Raw genomic sequence first — 19,952 nt, 5'->3', positions numbered from 1 at the left:
GTGCTAAATAAACCTAGACAGAGGGACTGCCTGTTGTAATAGAATAACTAAATAGGGCCCAGAGTCTCCTAACGTAATAGCCAAAATGTCCAGGATGCAGTGGTGCCTGGGTGGCTCAATGCTTTAAGCCTCTGCCTTTGGCTCAGGTCATGATCCCAGGGTCCTGGGATCAAGCCCTGCCCTGCTTCAGGCTCTCTGCTCAGCGGGGATCCTGCTTCCCCTCTCTCTGCCTGCCTCTCTGCCTACTTGTGATCTTTGTCTGTCAAATAAATAAAAAATTATTTTTAAAAATGTCCAGGATACAAATAAAAAATACTCATCATATGAAGAACTGGGATATTACACTTTGAATGAGAGAAGACAATTACTGATACTAATGTGAAGATGAATCAAATGTTGGAAATATCTGACAAGAATTTTAAAGCAGCCATTATAAAAATGCTTCAGTAAATCTGCAAATCCACCTGAAACAAATGAAAAATACGAAATGACAATAAAGATATGTATAGATATCTATATCTATATCTATATCTATATCTATATATAGAACCAAAAAAGAAATTACAGAACTGAAAAATTTAACAATGGAAAGAAAAAAAAATGCTGGATGAATTGAATAACTGTAATGGAGATGACAGAGGATCAGTCAGCGTACACGAGGATAGATAGATAGAATTTGCCCAATCTGAACAGCAGAGTGAAAACAGACAAAAAAAAAAAGCAGATTCTCAAGGACTTATGGGACAATAACACAACATCAATACATTTAAGGATAGGGGCAAGAGAGAGCAGGATGTGTTCTGATAAGTAACTCAGTGTAGGTAGTTGGTTCATAGTGATCCAGAAGGAAGGTCAAAAGCCCAGAGAGAGAGCAGTTAGGATGAGGTCTTCAAGGGCCTTGCTGGTAAGCCAAGTCCTCTGAAGTTTATCCCCAAGCTAGAGGGAATGATGAAAAGATTTTATGCATGGGGGTACCTTGATCAGCTTATTTCTTTTAAAACAGAATATATATATAAATATATATATATAAAATTTAAATTTACAATATTGACTACACAACACATTTAAATCTTTCAAAATTTCAAAAGCATTAAAAGCATGCTTCATACCACTGACCACAGTTACCCTTCTCTTTAGGTAAGTCATGCTACTGGGTTTTTCCTGTGAATTTTTCTGGAGTTATTTATATATATACAAGCAAATATGTGTACACATATACATTAGAAACATGTATTTTGTTCCTCTCATTTTATACAAATAATGGAGTAGTATACCTACTTACTGTTTTGGATTATACTTTTGGTACCTATCATTTTGCATCCTATACTTAATCCTAAATTTGAAGAATTTTCTGTATTAATTCATAAGTTTCTTCATTTTTCCCTACCAGATGATTAGTTTTCCATTGTATGGCTATCCCATCATTATTTTTCACTTAGTTCTCTAATGATCTTTCTGAATATGTCCTTTTGCTTAAAGATATGTGTATTATCTCTGTGGGGGTAAATTCTTAGAGGTAGAATTCCCGAATGAAAGGGTATCTATCTACCTACCTTCCTACATATAATATTGATAGATATTGGCAAGTTGCCCTCCCTACAGATAGTACATTTATAATCCCAAGAGCAACATATGAGAGTGCCCATTTGGGGTGCTTCAGTGGTTCAGTCGTTAAGCGTCTGCCTTCGGCTTGGATCATAATCCCAGCATCCTGTGATTGAGCCTCATATCGAGCCCCAATTTCTCCCTCTCCAGCTCTCCTGTGCTTGTGTTCCCCCTCTCTCTCTGTCATAAATAAATAAAATCTTTTTAAAAAAAAGAGTGCCCATTTCTTCACAGACTTAGAAGTACCCTGTGATACTAAGCTTTTGACTCTTTGCAAATATGTCTTTAAATTTGCATTTGTCTTTTTATGTGTTTAATAGGTTTATGAGCCATTTATAGTTCTTTCTTTGCACTATTTCTTCTGATTTTTATTACTCACTTTGTCCATTTTTCTATTAGGTTTTTGCTCTTTTCTTCTTACCCACTTGTCAAAGTTTTTATATTGAGGGAAATTATCTTTTTGTCTTTGATGTAGGTTGCAGTTTTTTTCCTCTTTGTCACTTAACTCTGCTCATAATGTTTTGTTTCTTTATTATGCAGACATTTCATATTTTTGTTGAATTTATCCATTATCTGCAATGGCTTCTGAATTTTGTGTCATATTTAGGAATGCTTTTATCACTCTGAGATTATGAAAGAATTGTATCCTGTTTTCTTTTATTGCTTTTATGATTTTATTTTTTTACCTTTAAGTTAGTTATGCATTTTAGGATTATTCTAGTGGTGTGTGAGGTATGCTTATGTTACTCATTATTTTTGCAGTTTAAAAAAATTAAAAAGTTTAGGGGTGTCTGGGTGGCTCAGTTGATTAAGTGTCCAACTTTTGATTTCAGCTTGGGTCATGATCTCAGAGTAATGAGATCCAGCCCTGCATGGGGCCTCTACATTTAGCAGAGAGTCAGCTTAAGATTCTCTCTCTCCCTCTCCCTCTGCACCTCCCCTTCCTCTCTCTTCCTCTCTCAAATAAATTTTTTTTTTTTGATGTAAAAGATCAGTTTTCCTTGGGACCCAATGTAGTCTCTGAATTTTCAGGAATTGCTAATGTATTTGTTCCAGTATTTCCACTTCCCTCCTTTGGGTTCTCTTCTATTTTTCTCCCCTATCTGCAAGATTGTCCCCAATCTTTCTAATAACTCTGTTTCTGTTTTACTTTGGTCCCCTTTCTCATATTTTCCCCCACCATGTGTCTCACTTTGTTCCTCTAGTTTCTCAGCTATCTGGCATGACTTCTTGGCATAATTTCTGCAGTGGTTGTTATTTTCTCTCACTTCTTTCCCAAGCCGTGAATTCACGTTTTATCATTTCTTCTTACTTTGATATTTTTTTCCTGTTCCTTCATTCATGGTGTGCTTTGATCACTAAGTTTTTAATTTCTTAAAAATGGTCATTCCATTTCTTCATCAAATGTCTTACAATGAGAGATCATCACTTGCTTCTTGCCTTTCTTGCTCATTTATTTTTTTCCACTTTATTTTACTTTGGTCTTTTAAGTGTTCCAAAATTCATTGTTCATTACTCATTTATTGTTATCTTCTAGTGTTTTTATATAGTTCCTGAGTTTTTCCTTTTTTATTATTCATCATAAAAGGAGTTTAATTTTCCAGAATAGTTCTTGTGAAAGATTTATAGAGATTGGGGATGTGGTCCAGGCTAGCTGGGATATTTTTTTTTTTTATAACTGGGCTTTATTTCACCAAAGCCAATGAAGAAAGGAAGATTTTCTGTTTTGTTTTGATTTGACTCTTATTTTTTGGTAATGAAAAGATTGGTTTTTTTCTACTATACAGAAGAAAGAATGCTTCTGGGAAACATATGTTCTCTGTATATATTCCTTGTATATTGTTGCCATTTCTTTGAGGGGAAGAAATAAGTAAAGAAAACACTAAGTCTATAGAAGCTCATTGAGCCAGCTGCTCTACCTCTCCTGTTTCAAGCAAGAGTTGGTGCCTTAATTTGTGTCCGTTGCCTTTGAGAAGGGTAGTTTCATAGGTACTTACTGAGACCTGAAACTACAGAAAGCTCTCTCTGGAACCTTTTATCTTCTCTTCCTCTATTTTAGATGCCTTTACTTACATTTGGTCTCTGTAGTTTTAATTGTCTCCTGGCAGTCCTGTAAAATTTCATTTACATTTTGTTTTTCATTTTCCTTGTTGCTTTTTCAGTGATCTCCAGAATGACAAGAGGGAAATGTTGGCTTTCAGAGTCCAGAGTGCTAACCATTACACAGTGGAAAAATGTTGACTTTCAAACACCAAGTTCAAACTAGAAGTCAACCTAGATGTTGTTTAAACTGCAAAGAGCTCAATAATACATATTTATTTTAAAAGTCATCTGGTGGCATTTTCAGGTGGAATTGTTGCCGGCCACCAAGATCGCATACCCTAGCTGAATGCTAATAGCATTCTGCCATCCCTGGTCCAATCAGCTGTGGCCCAGTGGTGTAACGATTTGTCCTCTGGGCTGTTCCTGTCTGTAGGTAAAGGATGAGTCTTAGAGAAGTAGGCTGTCATAGCAGGGATAAACTCTTGAAGTTGAAATAATTAAGGTCAGTGAGCCCTCCAGCTTAAGTACCACTTGCTTCAAAGAACAGACACAATGAAAAGTACATCTAATATGTGTGGTGTTTTCTTTCTTCCCAGGTGAAGTTTTTTGTTTCTGTTTTTTTTTTTTTTCTTTTTTCCCCTGTTAGCAAGTGCCTTAAATTAGAGTCCTCTAACATTTATATATTTTTTGGAGTAATAAATTTCTTTTCAGTTCTAGCCAATATCTTCCCTTGGTTGAAGAGGGAAGCCCCAGCAGTATTTACCTTTTATCACCTGTAGGATTTTGGACAATGCAAGTTAATCTTCTTAATTGTGTCTCTCTTTTAGGTTCATGATATCACACACACACACACACACTGTGGGTTTGTAAAGATCTCATTCAACCATTTATCCTTGACTTTTCTGTTCTAGGTATCTTTCTAGAATGTGACTTGTGTGGACACTGACCTTTTATGATGAAGTTTCCGTTATGTATGTACTTAGTATCTTTGGAGTTCCTTTTTTTCATTTGCAAGGTTTGTACTAACTAGGTTCCTATAGAAGTGTCAATGTCTCATGTTTGTTTTTCTAGCCAGGAATATAATTGACAATTCTACCTTTTGGGGGATCTTCTAACTTTAAAGTTATGAGCCCTATATAGCTGTAGGGAACTTTGAAAATATAAAGAAAATCCCTCAGGAACAACTGCTGTCAGGCACCTACCACTTTGTTATAATCTACCTTCCTTTGCTTTCCAGCCGGGGCTGACACAGGTCACTTTCTCTAATGCTTGCCTTAAGAAACCTCTCCCATAATATCTTATGAAAGTTGGGTAAATAAATACATGTGAGCACTTGTGTCATATGGTAAACTTTCAAATGGAAGCTGAGAATGATGGAAGTTGGTTTTGGTTCCTGTCTAAGCTGCTGTAATCAAATTTAACAAGGCACAGAATTAAAACACAATTCAGTCTTGAATGAGTTGCATGGTTTCATATGTAAGACCCTAACTCTGTTATAGGTGGCTTATCTCTTCCCCAAATTTTGTGAATTATACTGTTTACAGATGACCTCAGGGTAAACTTTTTTTGTTTTTGTTTTTGCCTATTGAGATTGGAAGGATTTACCCATTTTTGCATTAATTACACTAAATTTCCAAATTATCATTTCCTCATCCTCAAGTTTTTGAAGGTTTTCCAAGTCCCAAGATATAAGTATTTGTTGATTCTTGGAGCATAATAGGAACCTGAATTGATATTAGTTGTTAGCTGCCATTAATAAAGTATCTACCAGGCATTATTTCACAACTTTGACATAAAATGGGATTTTTTAGCAATTGGCATTGTAACTCTTCTTATTTTAGGTTCTCTGAAGCAATAACTGATATGAAATCAAGTATAATTGAGTGGCGATAAGTTTTCAGGCTCTTTTCTAGAATATGATAATATCAGGCTTCTCCTTTGACATTTTAATTATGGTGATCCCCTTGTAATGTCAAGACCACTTATTATATTATAATCTTCTGGTAAAGTTATTACTGGCTTTTATTCTTCAAAATGATATTTATTTTTCATTAAGAAAGTAATCCATATTCATTGTGGGAAAGTTGGAAAGCGTAAGTAAGGAAAACCATGAAAAATAATTAAAATTTATAAAAAAATCCAATCGCCCAGAAATAACAACTGTGAACTTTTGGCATTTTCTCCTTCTGTTCTTTTCAGTAGAACTCACGCACATATTTTTTTCTAGAAAAACAGAACAATTGAGATCATTTAATTTTGTTTTCCATCTGTAATTTTCATTCATAAATATGTTGTGAATATTTTTCCATATAGTAATAAATCATTTTTATTTTGTATTTATACAATACAGTAAATAAAAGTATATTATCTTTTCATGTCAGCAGTATATCATATTTTTAAAATATTCCATTTTTATAGCACGTTAGTACGCTATCTCAGAGATACATCATAACAAATTTTACCAACGTTCTATCATTAGACATTTCAGTTGCTTAAACAAATTTGCTATTGTAAATAGCATTGGAGAGAATATCCTCATACATATCATTAATGGTGTTTGTTTAATTATTCAAACAAGGGTTTTTTTGGTGTCCCAAGATTCAAACCGTATTTATTGTAGAAGGGAAAAAATGTGCAAAAGCAAATTTTTAAAAAATTGCATTATATGATACTTCAGCACTTAGATGTAACCATTGGTAATATTTCTTGTGGTTGTGGTTATCTTCTAGTGTATTTCTAATTTACCTGTTTACATAGGATTTTCTATTCATACTATTATTTTCTACTTTTTATTGAACTATGTCATACATAGAAGAATACACAAATCAAAAGTGTGTACTTTGGTGGGTTTTCACAAATTGAACACATCTGTGTAACTAGTTCTCAGATCGGGAAACAGCATTACCAGTTCCCCAGCCTTGCCCTTTATTTTCTATTTCATTTATTTATTTATTTATTTTAAAAGATTATTTATTTATTTATTTGACAGACAGAGATCACAAGTAGGCAGAGAGGCAGGCAGAGAGAGAGGAGGAAGCAGGCTCCCTGCTGAGCAGAGAGCCCGATGTGGGGCTCGATCCCAGGACTCTGGGATCATGACCTGAGCCGAAGGCAGAGGCTTTAACCCACTGAGCCACCCAGGCGCCCCAGCCTTGCCCTTTAAAGCCAGTATTTTCCTGCCTTATGATGACCACTCTCCTGCTTCTAACACTACAGAATAGTTTTGCCTGATTTTGAGCTTTGTGTAATTGGAATCATCACTATGTACTCTCTGTGTCTAGCTTATTTTTGCTCAGCAGAATATTCACAAGATTGTCATACTGCTCTATGTAGCTGTAGTTAACCCATGCTTGTTACTATGTAGCATTCCACTGGTGAATATACCATAATTTTAGTGTTCTGATGAAGGGTGTTTGCATACTTCTAGTTTGTTTTTATTATTAATAGTGCTGCTATACATCAAATGCTTTTTCATTTCAGCAATACATTTTCCATTTTGCTCTTCATTTCTTTTTGTCACTTCAGTTTCTTTATCTCACTAACAGATGTCCTTAGAAAGCTCACAAACCTGATGTGATAAGCCAGCTGTCCCAACCATTTATTGACCAATCTATCTGACTTAGATGATCCATGAACAGACAGATAAATGGAAAGATAGGTAGATAGATAGATAGACTGACAGACAGACAGATAGACACATATGGGTCTTCCTCGGGACTTTCTGTCCTGACCTGTCCTGAGCTACCGATCTACCAGGTGATCTCAAGCCAGTAGCACACCTTAAAACCTGAATCGCAAATCACCTCTCATTATTTATCTTTTTCATAATCGTTTGGCTAACATTACCCATTTATGTCTCCAGGTGAACTCTGAAACCATTTTACCAAAGTAGGAGTAAAAATTCAAATGAATTTTTATTGACCATTTTTTAGTGTATTCGTAAATTTGCGGATGATCTGTCATCTTTACAGTATTAGATATTCTCATAAAGGAATTGAGAATAGGTAGAAGCTGATAGAGACTTGATGATAACAAAACAACACCCAACCTTTACTGCATAAATCAAGCAAGTTAATGCAGCAAAACCCAAGATGAATACAATTAATAGGCAAGTGACAATCTGGGGAAAAACAGAACAGGTGATTATTTTAATATAATAAGCATCCTTTTAAAACAGTAAGAAATATATAAAATTCTCTAAAAGATAAAATTACAGAGTTCATGAGAAAAGGCCGTTCTTGTAAGTATCAGTATTCAAAACATGGTGTAATGAAATATTCCATATCACTAGTAATCAAAGCACTGCTAATTATAATAACTTCCTGTTTTTATTTAATAAGATTTGAGGAACACAAGCACTCATATATCCTGGTAAAAGGCAGACAAGAGTAAATGTTTTTATGGCAATTGGCAGTAATTATCAAATGTGACTAAACATTGACCCAGCTATTTCAATTTAAGGATTTTCTTCAAGATTGTATAACTATATTTGTACAAAGATGCTGATCTTCATGTTGTTTATGATAGAAAATATTGGAAATAAACAAAGTATGCAAATATGATTGGTTAAGTTGTCGTACAGCCACATAACAGAATATTTGGTACCCACAAAAATGCATTAAAAGGAAAGAATTTTGTGCCCTATTAAGGGAAGAAGTCAGATGAAAAATATAGCATGTAGTTCACCAAAAGTATGTGTTAATACAATATTGTATTCTCTCTGTTGCCATCTTAGCAGAGTATAAGCCAGAGAAATCCAGGAGGGAAAACATTGTTCTGGAAGCCAGTTGCTTCTGAACCAGCTTTGTGTCTTGGGGAAACCTCTTCCTTTTCATGTGCTTACCCTCTCTCATCTGTTAATAAGAGCATCATACCTAAAGTGATCTGTGATTCATGAACGTGAGGCTTCTCCAGCTCTGAGATGCTGTTTCTATTGTTGCACGGGAAATCTAATTGTGTTTACTGTAGAAAAGGAAGATGCTTTCCTCATTTCCCCCAAAAGGTTTTCTCATTGTTCTCTGCCTTGTCCATTTAGAGCTACTTTATTTATATCTTTACAGGAAGCATTTATCCTTTTTGAGCTCTGATCATTCTTTTTAGATTTGAGGTGATCAAAGCTGCCACTTCTGTCTTCCACTAACTAGGCATCTTAGAAGCTCATTTAGAATTCTCAGAAACCAAAAGCCAGTGAAGTGAAGTGAAAGGGACAGATATGTCATCTTGGGGGAAACTCCAGAGTGCCATTATCACCTGTAATGGGGTGTTTTGAAGGAAGAAATCAGTCTGCATTTTCCCTGTGCCCTCTGATTTGTTACTTCCTGCTCATCGAGGGGCTTGAAGATAGCAACTTATGAGGTTCCCTTTTGCCTTGCAGCCTAAGAGTGGAGCCTTACTTCTAATTTATTTTTGCCAACCAGCAGATGCACTTTCTCCCTGCTCCCAACCCCGACATCACATGGGCAAGGTAGGCCACAGATCTACTTTAACAAATAGCACAAGTGGCATGAAAAGAAAATATTAAAAAAAATAGTTGGAATTCCTGTTGTGATTTGGTTAAATCTTGAAGTTGGTTTGCATCATACAGGCATGAGGTTTTAAATCATTTAATAGAAGACTTTTAATGATGGAAACTTGTCTGTTCTATGTGTTTATTGCCATTATTTGGAAACTAAACGGGCAGGTCACCTTTGTCTGAATAGCAACCAAGTAATGGGAGTTTCTGTTCTTACCCATCACATGCAAAAGGAGAGGGTAGGAACTCTGGACCCCACATGTGAAAGCCTGAGATCCAGAGTTTTCCTCTGCATCTCGCAAGAAGGCCCATGTATGTAGTAAAGGTATGGACATCTGAGCCAGATGGACTCTAAGGTTAGACACAGTCAGACCTTAGCTGTCATTTGTTATTTATCTCTCTTACAGTCAGAACATGTAACTGTGAGTCCACACTTCTCATCTGTGAGTTGTGGTAGTGGTCGTGGTTGCCTGTAGAATTTTGTGGGAGTTAAGAATATCAAGTGTAATACACACACCCAAATATGTATACATATACATACACATACTAAATGCTAAAGCATCTGGAACATAGCAGGTGTTCAACCAATAATGGTAGATCTATCAAAAATCATTATTTTTATTTTTGAAGTATAGTTGACCTACAATGTTATATTAATTTCAGGTGTACAGTGTAGTGATTTGACAGTTCTGTACATTACCCAGTGCTCACCAGAATGAGTGTCATCACCATCTGTCACCACACAGTGTTATTAAAATACTACTGACTATATTTTATATGCTGTAGTTTTCCTCTTCATGACTTATTTATCAAAATCATTATTGTAATCTTTATTATAATTCTCAGCATATTCCTTGGACAGTGTTTGCTGTAATTTATGATGAAATTAGATTAGTTTTGTTTAAAGTTAGGCTTACTTTATATGCCTATGAAATATACCTTAGAGGGTACCTGGGTGGCTCATTAAGTGTCTGCCTTCGGCTCAGATCATGATCCCTGGGTCCTGAAATTGAGCCCTGCATCAGGCTCCCTGCTCAGCAGGAAGCCAGCTTCTCCCTTTCCCACTCCCCCTGCTTGTATTTTCTCTCTCACTGTGTCTCTCTCTGTCAAATAAATAAGTAAAAATCTTAAAAAAAAAAAAAAAGAAAGATACCTTATAGACAGAAAAAAAAGACTTGAACCTCTTCATAATAAAAATTGTAAAACAAGTATTAATATTTCAATCATATGATAATTATTTAATAATAGTAGTAGTAATAATAAGTAGTACCTTCTTTTTTTTCTAAAGACTTTATTTATTCATTTGAGACAGAGAGAAAGCATGAGCCGGTGGAGAGGCAGAGGAAGAAGGAGAAGCAGACCTCCTGCTGAGCCAGGAGCCCAATGTGGGATTCGATCCTAGAGCCCTGGGATCATAACCTGAGCTGAAGGCAGATGCTTAACCAACTGAGCTACCCATGTTCCCCAAGTAGCACCTTCTTAAAAAGAGAGTATTACTATCTTTCCAGTGAGAACTGTGAAGCTTCTATGATTATCCACAAGCAGATCCTCTCTCAACCTCAGAGGTCCCTTCTTGCTCTTTATAGTTTTACCACAATTATTCCTAAAATATTTTGGCTTTCTACATTTTTGAAGTTTTTATAAAAGGGAATATAGTGTGCATGCTGTACATGTGTGTTCGTGTGGCATGCTTTTCTGTCTCAACATTATGTTTTTAAGATTCATCCATGTGGATGTGTATTCTACCTACAGTGTGTTCTTCTTCACTGAAATAGAGAACTCCATCATGTGACACACATACATACTGTTTATCTTTCTCCCATTTATGGATGTTTGAGGTAATTTCCAGGTTTTATTTCATTTGTTTTCCTTTTTGCTTTTTTGAAGCGACTGCTAGTAATATCTTCTATTGGGTTGAACTATGTGAAATAGGTATTTTTTATAAATCAGAATGGTACAGACTTAGAAGGTTCATGTGATCCAACCAAATTCCTATCTTTTGCTGTATATTTGCATCATTATACCGGAAATGCCAGTTCATAGGGTATGTGCCTCGTCAGCTTTGAAACTGATACTTCATCATGTCACAAAGCAATTGCACCAATTTGTATGTACTCTATGGAAGCTGCCATCATCCCACCTCCTGTCAATACTTGATAAAGACTTTTTATTTTGATGGGTGTGAAATGTGGTTTTGATTAGCAGTTCTGTAATTACCGATGAAGTTAAGCATCTTTTCATATGTGTATTTGCCATTTCTATGTAAACCTGTGCGAACAGTTTTGGAAGCTGCTAATGGGCAGAGGCAGAAGCATCCTGCAGCTCATTCTAGAAAAAGCCAGTTTGCCTGTTGGTGGTAATGTGATTGGTGGTGAAGGTGGTTATGCTGAGGGATCAGGAAAAAGAGAGGAGGCTGGAGAGAGAGCTTCCATCATCTGAGAGAACACGGGTATCATTGTGAACAGAATGGGGCAGAAATATGAATGTTAAAAGTGAGCTCTCGGGCAGAAATGGGGACCATGTTATTGGAAGTGGAGGAATTGGATCCTTGCTCTAAGCAGCAGAGAACTTGACTGATTGTGTTCTAGTGTTTCGTGGAAGGTAGAATTTTTAGGTGATGAATTTGGGTATTTAGGTGAGGAGACATTCCGAGCCAAGTGTTGAAGTACAGCCTGTCTGCCCTTGCTGTTTATAGTAAAATGCAAGAGCAGAGAGTGAAATTAAATAAGGGTTGTTAAGCAAAAGGAACTAGAACGTAAAGATCTGGAAAGTTCTCAGTCTACCCATGTTGCAAAAAAATGAGGAAGTATGCCTGGAGGAAACATCAAGGGTGTGGCCGGACAGCCACTTGCTACAGTAGATTATGAGTGTGACTCAGGGGCCCAGTCAGCCATTTCAGCAGAAACCAGGAATAGAGCTTTGGTTACCCAGGAAAGAGTGGTAGAGGACCTTCACTCTCTTAACGGCTTAACTTTCTATGCATTGCGTGGGAAGTCAACAAAGTTTTTGAGAATTTATTATGAGTGGAAGCACTGACTGTTTAGACTAGAGAGACAGAATGAAATGAAGGCAGCCTGATGGCCTTCTGAGATTCTACAGGATGGGCCAATAACAGGTGTTATCCTTCAAGAAGGGGTAAGAATGATCCTGAAGGCATTCTGAGGTCCCCAGGGCTGCCACTGCCTCCATGGCCTGGTGGGTGGGACTCTCTCTTCCTCAGTTACAGAGGGCCAAGCTACTGTGTCTACACACAGGGCTCAGGGGGTGGGATAGCCACCCTGGTGGGCTCAGGAGGTAGGGCCACTCTGGGGCGTACAGAAGAAAATTATTCTTGAGCCTTAAAATCTAAGGGAATTTCCTCTGTGCTCAGACTTGCTTGAGACCCAAGACTCCTTTCTTCTTTCTAGTTTCTCCTATCTAGAACGGGAATGTCAATCCAATGCCTCTCCTACATATTGCACTTTGGAGGAAGATAAGATGCTAAATTTCACAGGTTCACAGCTGGAAAAAGAATTTTACCTCAGGATCAATCATTGCTCAAGTCTCACTTGTATCTAATTAGGTGATATTTAGAGGAGATACATTTTGTACTCAGAGTTGATGCTGGAATGGGCTAAGACTTTTATGGCTAATAGAATGGGCTGAATATATGTTACATGTGAGAAAAACATGAATTTGGGAGACCAAAATGTGAAAGCTTTTGGGCTGAGTTGTGTCACCCCAAAATTCATATGTTGAGGTCTTAACTCCTTTACCTCAAATTGTGACCGTTTTTGGAGATAAGATATTTAAATAGGCAGTTAGGTTAGAGTGAGATTATTAGGGCGGACTATAATCCAGTATGGCTGATGCCCCTGTAAGAAGAAATTTAGACATTGACATGTACAGAGGGAAGACTGCGTGAAGACACAGGGAGAAGACAGCCATCTCCACAGTGGCCTCAGAAGAACCCAAGTCTGCCAATCCTTGATCTCAGACTTCTAGCCTCCATACCTGTGAGAAAATTGATTCTTGTGTTCAAGCCACCTGGTTTATAGTACTCTGTTATAGCAGCCTTGGCAAACTAATACACCTACCCATATAGCAATGCCATTCTGTCTTGATTAATGTAGCTTTATAATAAAGACATTCCATAATGAGTACAGGTAAGGAGAGTAGATGTTCAAGCCTTGTTCCTGATCTTAAGGGAGAACATTCAGTCTTTTTTTTTTTTTTTTTTAATTGCTGCCCCTCTAGTTTACTTATTTATTTTTTTATTTAAATGTTGTTACTTAACATACAGGGCAATATCGGTTTCTGAAGTAGAATTCAATGATTTATCACTTACATACAGCACCCAGTGCTCATCACAACAAATGGCCTCTTTCATCGCTGAGTATGATGTTAATTTTAAATTTAGATTTTCTTTCTTTTTTCTGAAAATGCCCTTTATATAATGGAGGAAGTTTCCTTGTAGTTTTAGTCTGCAAAGGGCTTCTGTAATGAATGGGCATTGAAATGATCATATGGTTTTTTCATTTTATTCTGATAATGTGGTGAATTACACTGGTTGATTTTTGAATGTTGAACTAACTTGGAATTGCTTAAATAAAACTGCTTGGTTGTTATATGTAATAATCTTTTTGAAATTTTGCTGGTTTGGTTCTACTAATACTTTATCGAGGATGGTTGCATCCTCAGTCCTAGGCAATTTGGGGGAATTATGTATTTGATTTCATACCTGGGTTCAGCCATTCATTAAAAATGACTTTTAAAAATATAGTTTCCCATAATTTCTAGGTAAACACTGCTGGAGGGTGCTTCTTTGAAATATCATCTTTTCTACTGCTGAGAAAATGGCTAAATAAGATTATTTTACTGTACTTTTTCCTTTTGCAGAAAAGAGGTTATTGATTTCTAGTTTATATTTTATAGTCATGAAAACTTAAAGGAATATAGTGTATATAGGATATTTTTTAAAATGCTAGAATATATTATATTTTATAATTACACATAATACTTACAATTTAAAACCTCAAGTCACAGGGGTGCCTGGGTGGCTCAGTGGGTTAAGCCTCTGCCTTCAGCTCAGGTCATGATCTAAGGGTCCTGGGATTGAGCCCCACATCGAGCCCCGCATCGGGCTCTCTGCTCAGCAGGGAGCCTGCTTCCCCTTCTCTCTCTGCCTGCCTCTCTGCCTACTTGTAATCTCTTTCTCTCTCTCTGTCAAATAAATAAATAAAATCTTAAAAAAACAAACAAACTTAAAGTCACAAAAATTTAGAATTTTTGAATCCTGTCCTTTGGCATTTTGTGGAAATCCACACTAACCATTTTGCTTCATTGTGTTGAAAAAAGTGATTATGTATTTTTTTCTAACTTAAGTGTTGGGTGGGATGAATGAAACTTGCAGATACTCAGGTACCTTCTCCCTCTCTCTGCAGCTCACCAAAATTGTCTGTAACTCTTTGCTGAAGGTGACAGCAGAGCAAGATACTACCTTAGATCAAGCTGTATTAATTCTGTGTTAATGACAAAGTGGGTTGATTTTTGTCCTGGTAGAGCTTTCTCCTTGCCCTCAATTTGTGATCTCTCCTTAATTTCTCAGGTCTTGTGTCATCATCTGTACTTGGTATTAAATCATGGGGAGGAAGCTGGACCTGTCTGGTCTGACCGATGATGAAACAGAGCATGTTCTCCAGGTGGTTCAGCGAGACTTCAATCTTCGAAAAAAAGAGGAAGAACGACTAAGGTGAGATGCTTCTATTGCCCTCCTGGGTACCAAGAGACAGCTTTCCCGAGAGTGTTCCTTGCTGCTGGCCCTAAGTTAGAAGTCTTTATGTCATATACACACACTTCTGTCAGGAAGAAAGCCCTGTCCTTTGTGGGAAGTTTCACCAGCACTGGGCATCATAATGTCAGTTCAGAATGTGACTTTTCACACTCCCCATCAAGATTTTCTTTGGGCTCCTCAACCTCAACATTTTTAGCTGTATTAAGTTTGTGAGGACAGTGGCTGTTTTGAACTTGCTCTTGGCTTTAAATTTCCTGTACAAAAGAATTAGACCTGTACAATCTGTTGCTGGAAAGCACAGCTCCTGTGGTATAGGAAAAGGGCACTGAAGGACTGGGACAGGAAAAGGTCCCACTGGACCAGGCTGTGATCACCTGGCCCAGCACCACCCTCCTAATTTTATAGAGGAGGAAACTCCTAATTTTATAGAGGTCGGAAGAGGGGCCCTTCTGACTCTCCAATTGGTTTTTCCTTGTGGAGTGTTCTGGGAGATACCATTGCTACTGAGTTGGGTAAAAATGTCTAAATGTGGAAGAAGTCAGAGTGCCCGAGGTGAAGTTATATGTTGGGTCTAATGTGTTGGAACTAGACGGTCAGTCATCATTAGCTGTCCTTATTCATCTGTCACCCATCAGGATTGTACAGGTTTATCGTGGTACTGTCTTCTTCCTTAGCTGCTGAGCTCAAAACCCCAGTCTTTGTGATTCCTCCCCTGATTTGGTCCCCACACAGAGCTGGGCCAGGCAATGTTGATTCTGCCTCCTCACCATCTGTCCCTGACCTTCTCTTGAGTCTAACTTTTATCACTCTCATCTTGGGAATTGCCATAATCTTTATGACCTTCTGCCTCTACTCCTCCAAGTAGCCAGGGTTGTGCCATATCTGAGCCCCAACCATGTCCTTTCCCACTCAGCTTAAAATTGGTGTGGATTGTTTTCCTTTTTCATTAGGATACTTCAGACTTTGTTTCTTTACAGTATTGTCTCCCTTGCTAGGTTATAAGCACTATGGTATAATCATCTTTATTTTTACCATGTTTTGTTAGTCTCTTCTATTGTATATATTCAACATGTGCTTGTTAGAGGGAAGACCAAAAAAAGCCCTGTTAATTAAATAATTAATCTATTTGCAGACCATGTGGTAGGCCTTGTTGAAGCTGTTGGGTAAATAGTGAACAAAACCATTCTTTACTCCATGGAGTTTATATTCCAGAGCTAAGCTGGTGAATACCATAGCCACCACTCATAGGTGTTGACCGAGCACTTGAAATGTGGTGAGCCTGAATTGGGATACACTTAAGTGTAACATACACACAAGATTTCTTATTTAATACCAAAAAAGGTATAATATCTTATTAATAACTTTTTATTGATTTCACTTTGAAATACTCATGTTTTGGCTATATGAGGTTAAACAAAAAAACACTATGAGTAATATTCCCTATTTCTTTTTATTTCCTTTAGTATGGCTACTAGAAAATTCAAAATTATGTATATATCTCACGTTATGTTTCTGTTGGATGACTCTGCTCTAGAAGGAGGAGAGGCAGAGGAAATGAACAAATAAAAATGTATTTATATATGTTCAATAATGGTAAGAGGCACAATGAAAAGTAAAGCAGGGAAGGGGGCAAAGCCCAGTGTGGGGTGGCAGGTGCTGTTTTTCCATGGGCTGCTCAGGGAAGACCTCTCTGGGGACATTTAGGCAGAAATCTGAAAGAAGTGAGGGAGGGAGCTGTGCTGCTATCTGGGGTGACATTAAGCACAGCAGAGGGAACCACAGATGTCATCTTTCTGACTCAAGGACATGCCTTGTATGTCTTCTGAGGAGCTAAGAGGGAATGAGCCAGGGAAGCATTGTACAGAACAAAGTCTTAGCAACAGCCTGCGCCCAAACCATGTCATAAGTAGGGAATCTGTGGGGAAGCCCTGGATCTTATTGTAGGTTGAGGAATCACAGAGTTTTTAGCACAGGATGACATGACCTGACATCCGCTTTGTAGGGTCACTGTGACTGCTCTATGGGTAAGGCATCATAAAAAGGAGGGACAAGCAGCTGCGGAACTTAGAGGAGGCAGCAGTGCAAGTGAAAGGCCATGCTTTCTCAGAGTAGGTGAAGGTCTGTGGGGTGGTGAGTGGTGATCAGATACTGGAAACAAGTCAAAGGTAGAGCCAATGGGAGTGGCATTTTGTTACTGGGATAGGCAATGTAAGAGGGAACAGAATCAAGGAGGACTGTGAAGTCTGTGGCTTGGGTGACTAGGAAAAATGAAGTTGCCTTTCCCTGAGTGGAGAAGACAAAAAAAGCAGAGGGTTGGCAGGCAGCTGGAATTAAGAGCTCTGTCTTAAGCATCGTCAACTTGAGATTGTTTTTAGACATCCAAGTCGAGATGTCAAGTTGGCATTTGTATATTTTCATCTAGAGTTCAGGTGGGAAATCCAAGCCAGACACAAAAATTTTGTAATGAAAATGGTCACCAAAGGTCAAGAGTTTAGGTAGACCTGGGGCATATAGCATAATACCAGTCAACATTAAGACTGTTTGGAATTTGTGGCCACTAATTTACATTGAGACCAATTTCAGCATCGTAGTGTGTGTTTCTCCTGCATTATTCAGCTTCTCTCCTCACCAGGACCATCAATAAGAACCACATCTTCCTCCATTTTGTGTCCCAGGCTCTGGGCTCGGGGTCTGGCCCGTATTAGACATGCCCTAAATGTCTGTGGAACAGATGGATCAGTGTAGATTGTTTGTCAACCTGTATGGTAGGTTTTATGTGTAGCTTGAAGAACCAGTCTTAATATTATCTAGGAATCATTAAGGCCATCTGTGTATCATGCTTCATCTCCTGGAAACTCAAGTATTGGCAAGCCACAAACTTATTTAGTGTCTTCTGATTGTGGACTCTTCTCTTAGCTCCACTGTAGTCACATGCTGGTCTCTATGGAAGAGTTGCTTTATGCTTGGTTTGGGGAGAAGTGTATGAAACACAGTGAAGTTACCACTGCAGTAGGTTGATGAGATGGGCGCCGTCTTTCTTTGAGGTTGTGTGGTCTTAGTGGCTAGTAGTCAGCGACTCTGCACAAATGCATGGTCTTGGGAATGTGTATGTGTTGGGGAAAAATATTATTTGAAGCCATCAGTGACTAAAGAGTGACACAGCACCTCTTCTGCTCTTGGGAGTGGATGGCTTTCCTCTGAAGACAGCCATCACTACTGTCTTTGTGTCCATGTCCCAGTTGACATGCCTCTATGGGTGCCTACAAACTCTGAATGATTTTCGTATAGAACCATACTATTGGATGAGAAGATGTTGAGACAACACCACCTCAAAACCAATGAAATCATCAAATATTTGCCTCACCTTTTCCATATTGCTTAGATTTAAAGTGCACGGAGAGTCTAGGAAGATGTGTTCTAGCAGACATTTTTGAATTCTTTAATATTTGCTTTAATGAACATGGGACTCAGAATGGAGGATTTTTAATTTTAAAGTTTTAAATTGAATTACACATCTTTTCACCTGACCAGGTATTTTTTGTTTACCTAGTTTCTTGGGTGAACTTTCATGAGGGTAGCTTTTGTGTGTAGAGGTTGTGCATTGTTTGTGATGATCTTCAGTGTGGACATAGTAGCAAATACATAGGTGATCATGAAAGTGTGAATTAAATGTCCTCAGAACATAGACCTGGTAGTGGGGCTGAAGAACTCAGCACATTTAGGTCATTGAAATGAATTCACGAAAAGAGAACTAAAAGGTGTAAAGCAGTCACTGTGAACTGGCAGTGCCCCTGGGTACTCTGCAAATTCTTCTGTTGTCTCCTCTCAGGAGTTGCTAGAAGGTGGATCTCCATGCTACATGGAAGTACCCAAGCACAGAGAGGTTGCAAGGCTTGCTCAGAGTAGCATGGTTCATTATGGGTAGAGCCAGGATTTTGTTTCCCAAATTCTCTGTTACATAGACTACATTAAACCTTTTCAAAACTGCCTGCCTCCTTTCCTTCCCCCCTCCTCGTTTCCCTCCTTCCATCCCTCCTTTATTCTCTCCTTCCTTTACACCTATTACCCTATTCCCTCCCTCCCCCTTCCCTTGCTTTCCCTTTCCTTCCCTTTCTTTTTCTTTTATTGTGTTAGGACTTTGTTTAACCAAGAGATAGCACGAGATGGTGAAGAGAACCTGGTTTTAGAGTTTGGAAATGTGAGTTTGCCTCTTAACATGAACCCCAATTTTTGGAAACACACTTAATCCTTCAATAGAACCTGCTCCTCTGTAAATTGGGACTAAGGACACCTGCTCTATCTATTCTTTTATGTTGTTGTAAATACTGAAATAAGTGATGCATTTAAAAGTGTTTTATGGGCGCTTGGGTGCCTCAGTGGGTTAAACCTCTGCCTTCAGCTCAGGTCATGATCTCAGGGTCCTGGGATTGAGCCCCATACTAGGCTCTCTGCTCAGCAGGGAGCTTGTTTCCCATTCTCTCTCTGCCTATCTCTCTGTCTACTTGTGGTCTCTGTCAAATAAATAAATAAAATATTTAATAAATAAGTAAGTAAATAAAAGTGCTTTATGAGTTGTTAAAGATAGATGGGAGCACCTGACATACATAGGAGGAAAGTGCTGGCAGGTAGTGAAAGCACCATGATTTGGAGGAGTCTTCCAGGATGGAGAGCTAGGACAGCATCCTCATGAATTGGAGCAATGTGCAGGTAGGATGGACAGTCTGCACCTTCAGCCAAGATCTCTTTCCTGAGTTCAGGCCTGTAGAGTGTGCCCTGGAGAATGGGAGCACAGCCTTGCAGGTGGCTCTCTCAGGACATCCCACAGGTACCTCAGTCTACTGTGTCCAAACAGTGCTGTCTCCCAAGGGAAGGGATGGGGAGTCACAGACACTGGCCTGACTTTGCAGACCAGTTGGCTCACTGGCCTTCAGCAGAAAGAGTCCCAGGCTTCTGCAGGGCTTTTGGCATCACACAGACACAGCAGGGTCATCCCATATGATGTAGTGTGCTCTGGAAAGA

At 38.3% G+C, this 19,952-nt stretch overlaps 1 protein-coding gene across 2 annotated transcripts in view; it reads left to right on the top strand.

The window, feature by feature from the left end:
- MYRIP (myosin VIIA and Rab interacting protein) overlaps positions 1–19,952 on the top strand; it is a 396,334-nt gene that overhangs the window by 47,854 nt on the left and 328,528 nt on the right. For both annotated transcript variants that reach the window (XM_059390489.1, XM_059390490.1), the window contains one exon: positions 14,748–14,891. In XM_059390489.1, the coding sequence (XP_059246472.1) occupies positions 14,782–14,891 (110 nt within the window). In that variant the 5' untranslated portion in view covers positions 14,748–14,781. The remainder of the gene's footprint in view (positions 1–14,747; positions 14,892–19,952) is intronic.

This window comes from Mustela nigripes, chromosome 2 (genome assembly GCF_022355385.1).
Source record: "Mustela nigripes isolate SB6536 chromosome 2, MUSNIG.SB6536, whole genome shotgun sequence".
In the NCBI taxonomy this organism is placed as follows: Eukaryota; Metazoa; Chordata; class Mammalia; order Carnivora; family Mustelidae; genus Mustela; species Mustela nigripes.
This window is presented reverse-complemented; position numbering and strand designations above follow the sequence as displayed.